The sequence below is a fragment of the Salmo salar genome, chromosome ssa09 (assembly GCF_905237065.1).
Source record: "Salmo salar chromosome ssa09, Ssal_v3.1, whole genome shotgun sequence".
Lineage (NCBI taxonomy): Eukaryota > Metazoa > Chordata > Actinopteri > Salmoniformes > Salmonidae > Salmo > Salmo salar.
This window is the reverse complement of record NC_059450.1, coordinates 150,083,731-150,090,024: the sequence shown is the minus strand read 5'-3', so window position 1 is coordinate 150,090,024 and position 6,294 is coordinate 150,083,731. Positions and strand designations below refer to the sequence as shown.

At 41.2% G+C, this 6,294-nt stretch overlaps 1 protein-coding gene across 2 annotated transcripts in view; it reads right to left on the bottom strand.

The window, feature by feature from the left end:
- Window positions 1-1,171: 1,171 nt before the first annotated feature.
- Window positions 1,172-6,294, bottom strand: part of LOC106613213 (cholinesterase) — a 31,091-nt gene continuing 25,968 nt past the window's right edge. For both annotated transcript variants that reach the window (XM_014215253.2, XM_014215250.2), the window contains one exon: window positions 1,172-2,614. Coding sequence is in view for 1 of the 2 variants with exons in the window: in XM_014215250.2 (XP_014070725.1) it covers window positions 2,460-2,614 (155 nt within the window). In the remaining variant the exon portion in view is untranslated. The remainder of the gene's footprint in view (window positions 2,615-6,294) is intronic.

Below are 6,294 nucleotides of genomic sequence, written 5' to 3'. Positions count from 1 at the left end.
TTAGAGTCTGTCAATACGCAGGGGTAACACAGTCAGTATGTCTGTAACTTCCTATGATAAGTTTTTGTGGCCAATACCCAGGGGTAACCCAGACTGCCTGTCTCTAAAGCCCAATGATAAGACTGTGTCCAATACCCGGGTGTAACCCAGTCTGCCTGTCTGTAACGCCCTATGATAAGACTCTGTGGTCAATACCCGAGTGTAACCCAGTCTGCCTGTCTGTAACTGTCTATGATAAGACTCTGTGGTCAATACCCGAGTGTAACCCAGTCTGCCTGTCTGTAACTGTCTATGATAAGACTCTGTGTCCAATACCCGGGTGTAACCCAGTCTGCCTGTCTGTAACTGTCTATGATAAGACTCTGTGGTCAATACCCGGGTGTAACCCAGTAACAAAAGAGATGAAGAGGAGAGAAAAAGAGGAGAGGTAAACTGTTTGTCTAAATCTATGTCAGCTTTGGATTGTAATTAGCTGTCTAATTAGAGACAACGCAGTGGTTTTCTAGGGCAGGAACCTCTAGGCACAGCGGAAATCACTAGGAGAAATAACCCAGGTCCCTGTGGACAACTTTCTCTTTCTCTCACTTTCTCTCTCTTCAAGCCCTCTCTGTCTGCCCTTCTCTCCCTCCTCCTCGTGTCTGGTCCTTTCTACCTATATTTCTCTATTTTCTCTATCATTTAGATTCCTTTCATTATTAAAACCTCAGTCTAGTGTCTGACCCTAAAGAGACTGTCCCTGCCTTCCAGAGCAGTCGTCCAGCCTCCACAGTGCTAAATCAGGCCTCACCTCAAAACCACCTCAGACGAAGGACCAGTAGTTGTGAGGTTGGCTGTCACTTCTTATTCGTGTTACTTTTTAACCTTTATTTAAACCAGGAAATGCCATTGAGATTAAGGACCTTGCAGAGAAGCCAGCTCTAATGTGTGTGTGTGTATATATATATGTGTGTATGTGTCACAATAAAACATGTTAAATGTTAAAGTGTCAGACTTACATATAAAAGTGAAAATCTGTTCTGACAGTGATTTGATAGGCAAAAGACAAAATCACATCAAAACAATTTCCCTAAGTTCTAGGCAATCCCGAAACCCTTAAGAAACAGACATGATATGATACGATACCAACAACAATTACACATAAGATGAAAAATGGGACACAAAGGGAATGTTAAACAGATCAAATCAACTCAAACTTTATTTAAAGTTAATAATACACAAGTTTTACACCTCAAAGGCAATCAAACTAAAGAAGAAAGCAAAACCAAAGCCAATAAGAGGTCCTTCATCTACACTGCTCATGTGCCATCACACAAACCTACTTATAAACTCTCCTTCTGTATCACCCAGACAACTCACTTATAGTCTCTCTCTCTCTATGCAAGGATCCATAATGCATGACTGCCACCACAGACAATGTACTCTCTCTCTTTGGAAAATGACAAATGTTTTCATAAACGAGGGCACACTGATGACACGGGTAATGCCAACGGTCTCGTCTTCCTATCTTCACCCTCTACACGCAGTCTGAGGTGGGAGCCGGCAGCCATCTTACACCGAGTCCGTGTGTGTGTGTGCGTGCGTGCGTGTGTGTGTGCGCATACGTGCAGGTTTTTGAGGAACGATTCAGACTGGTTATGGCCCAAATAAAAGGCTATGGCTTTTAAGGATCTCAGAACATCTGTCACAGAAAAATATATACATAACAAGTAAAAGAGATGAATATATCAATTAATGTCCCACTCAGAGCAGTCGGCGTTATCCCCACCAAATAGAATGCATAGTTCTGTATGAAGAAATGATTTGTTTAAATCGACATGAATATACCCACAGACACAGTAAATAAACAGTGAACATACGGTACACACGCACAAACACTCACACATACGTAGACACGCACACACACACACACACACACACACACACACACACACACACACACACACACACACACACAATGAATCTTGCATCAAAGGAGTGTCATTTGTCATATAAAAGATAATCCAATCAGAATAGTTTATTTCCTATAGATTATCTTTAAGTCAAAACTATGTGACCTTTGCATTGTTACTGTGTTTACTCTCCTATTACCTTACTCCATCAAACATCTCTCCTGTTACCTTACCCCACCATACATCTCTCCTGCACACAGAATCATCTCTCATGTTACTTTACCCCACCAAACACACAGAAACATGTCACCCATTACTTTACCCCACCAAACACACAGAAACATAACATCGTCAGATACACAAAGCAAGACACAGGTTCAATTGAAAGGACAAGAAGAAATACCAAAGTACAAACAGATATAGCAGTGATCAGTGAAAATACCTGGCATTACAATCAGAAACAAATGATGGTTGTGAAATTTTCTTTCCCGACACAATGTATTGTCTCATTGAAAAGCAAAGTATAATTTTTAAGTTAGTCTTGATGGGTTGAGGGGTCCAGTCGAAGGTCTAGGGCTCCAAGGGCCTCTGGTCACAGTCCTGCTGCTTCTGACCCTCTGGGCTGCTCAGGCTGTGGTCAGAGTAGTAATTCTTCCACTCCAACATGTAGGACATCCAACGATGGAAGTGATTCCTCCACTGCTGTTCTAACTCATCTACGCTCACTGACAGAGAGACAGAGGGAGAAGAGGGAAGGGCGATAGAGAGAGAGACAGAGAGGTGAGCATGATTTAGATTGCCTGAGAAGGGGCTATAAAGTTAAGTGTTTCCAACATTCAAACACTTTTCAACTTAGCATAACCGAAAATCTCAGAATCCGAGTGAGAAATGAGACTTGACATTCAGCTCATCCTCAAAATCAAACTTCCCTCTCAGACACCTACTCCTACGATCCCTCTATACTTTAGCTATAGCTGATCCCATGTGGTTTTACTGTGATTTGCCAGTAGAATCACATGGAATCAGTCTGTTCTCATGCCAGTAGAATCACATGGGATCAGTCTGTTCCCATACCAGTAAAATCACATGGGATCAGTCTGTTCTCATGCCAGTAGAATCACATGGGACCAGTCTGTTCTCATGCCAGTAGAATCACATGGGACAAGTCTGTTCTCATGCCAGTAGAATCACATGGGACAAGTCTGTTCTCATGCCAGTAGAATCACATGGGACCAGTCTGTTCTCATGCCAGTAGAATCACATGGGACCAGTCTGTTCTCATGCCAGTAGAATCACATGGGACAAGTCTGTTCTCATGCCAGTAGAATCACATGGGATCAGTCTGTTCTCATGCCAGTAGAATCACATGGGATCAGTCTGTTCTCATGCCAGTAGAATCACATGGGACCAGTCTGTTCTCATGCCAGTAGAATCACATGGGACCAGTCTGTTCTACTGCCATGAGAACAAACTGGTCCCATACTGAACATGTGTTTGTATTCCTTAAAATCACACCAACATATACAGTACCAGTCAAAAGTTTGGACACAACTACTCATTCAACGTTTTTTCTTTATTTTTACTATTTTCTATGTTGTAGAATTAGCTCCAGATGAAGAACTGTTAGAAAATGACTAACTAATTTGAACATGTTTTAGTATGTTTATAACTATATAAGTGGCCTAGCAGTAGTGATTATGGGTTAGATGGAGTGATCTATGTGAAAATGAATTGACGGCCGGAGGCAAAGTGCATAGGGGGCCTGTCTCTATAATAGAGATATTACCACAGATTGTGAACTATTGCCCTATAACAGTGTCGTATAGCTTCACTGTTTTATATCATAATATTCTCTCTCTCTCTATGTTTTGCATCATGATATTCACTTGAGTATGAATGGGTCGCTAATTCTCAAATAGCTCTTTGTGTACGAGTCCGGATAATTAACAGTAGACTGAGGCAAGGTGCAAGGACGTATACTCCCTACTGATAAGAATACCAGGAAATGTGTGGAGGAGTACCAAAGGTCCTGGACTCAGGTGATAACACCACCTACTTTCCCACAGAGATGCATTGTACAGTTGAAGTCGGAAGTTTACATACACCTTAGCCAAATACACAATTCCTGACACAATTCATATCAGTTATCAGTAAAAGGATGGCGAATAAGAGTGTGCATAGTGTGATTATAGGTCAGAGGCCTTACGTCTCAGCGGTATAAAACATATACATCAACAGAGAATATTAATCATGTTTTTCCTGTTCATTTATAAGTAATTTCACAGTGTATATAATGTTGAACAGTATGGAATTACAATTAAAAAAGGAGGGACTGTTATGGTTCTAGCTTGAAATATACTTATTCATGTTACCATCCTAGAACTTATGGATTGCTTTACACGTATATAAGGAATCTACACTTGAAGTCGGAAGTTTACATACGCCTTAGCCAAATACATTTATTAAACCCAGTTTTTTCACAATTCCTGACATTTAATCCTAGTAAAAATTCCTTGTCTTAGGTCAGTTAGGATCACAGCTTTATTTTAAGAATGTGAAACGTCAGAATAATAGTAGAGAGAATTATTTACTTAAGCTTTTATTTCTTTCATCACATTCCCAGTGGGTCAGAAGTTTACATACACTCAATTAGTATTTGGTAGCATTGCCTTTTAATTGTTTAACTTGGGTGAAACGTTTCAGGTAGCCTTCCACAAGCTTCCCACAATAGGTTATGTGAATTGTTGTCCTTAAGCCATTTTGCAACAACTTTGGAAGTATGCTTGGGGTCATTGTCCATTTGGAAGACCCATTTGCGACCAAGCTTTAACTTCCTGACTGATGTCTTGAGATGTTGCTTCAATATATCCACATCATTTTCCTACCTCATGATGCCATCTATTTTATGAAGTGCACCAGTCCCTCCTGCAGCAAAGCACCCCCACAACATGATGCTGCCACCCCCGTGATTCACGGTTGGGATGGTGTTCTTCGGCTTGCAAGCCTCCCACTTTTTCCTCCAAACATAACAATGGTCATTATGGCCAAACAGTTCTATTTTTGTTCATCAGACCAGAGGACAAATCTCCAAAAAGTACGTTCTTTGTCCCCACGTGCAGTTGCAAACCGTAGTCTGGCTTTATTATGGCGGTTTTGGAGCTGTGGTTTCTTCCTTGCTGAGCGGCCTTTCAGGTTACGTCGACATAGGTCTCGGTTCACTGTGGATATAGATACTTTTGTACCTGTTTCCTCCAGCATCTTCACAAGGTCCTTTGCTGTTGTTCTGGGATTGATTTGTACTTTTCGCACAAAAGTATGTTCATCTCTAGGAGACAGAACGCGTCTCCTTCCTGAGCGGTATGACGGCTGCGTGGTCTCATGGTGTTTATACTTGTGTACTATTGTTTGTACAGATGAACGTGCTACCTTCAGGCGTTTGGAAATTGCTCCCAAGGATGAACCAGACTTGTGGAGGTCAACATTTCTTTTCTGAGGTCTTGGCTGATTTATATTGATATTCCCAAAGAAGCACTGAGTTTGAAGGTAGGCCTTGAAATACATCCACAGGTACACCTCCAATTGACTCAAATGATGTCAATTAGCCTATCAGAAGCTTCTAAAGCCATGACATCATTTTCTGGACTTTTCCAAGCTGTTTAAAGGCACAGTCAACTTAGTGTATGTAAACTTCTGACCCACTGGAATTGTGATACAGTGAATTATAAGTGAAATATCTGTCTGTAAACAATGACTTGTGTCATGCACAAAGTAGATGTCCTAACCGACTTGCCTAAACTATAGTTTGCTAACAAGAAATTTGTGGAGTGGTTGAAAAATGAGTTTTAATGACTCCAACCTAAGTGTATGTAAACTTCCGACTTCAACTGTAGATGTTGGGGTCAATGGAGGGTGGATAAGAACTAGTTGTATGGAAAGTTACTGAGTGAGACAGTACGGAAAGTACAGAAAGTAAAAATTCTGTCAAAACGTGTTATTGTTATATCTCATTGCTCATATGGATGGGGGCATAGGGCAACAGTCTGGTTGACTCCACTTGGTAGGAGGGTATACATATATGTGCTTGTGTAAACATGTCTATATCTTTGCAGCTGTATGACCCAGAGGGTAAATAAACTTGGTTTGAGCTTTTTATAGTTGTCCGTGAGTTTTACTCTCTTTGTTCAGAACCTAACACATGGAAACAGACTGATCCTTGTGACTGTACTGTGTGACGGCCCTGAATTTGTCTGAACCGTCTCAGTGCTTCTCCTTCCAATAGGGCGCTTCCCCTTTAATTCCCAATTAAATAGCCAGCATCAGCTGCGCAAAAGTGGGGTTGTGGTGGAGACACGAATGAGGATGTGTTCAACCCTCAGTTCCGAAGCGTCTTTACTCCGTTTGTTTT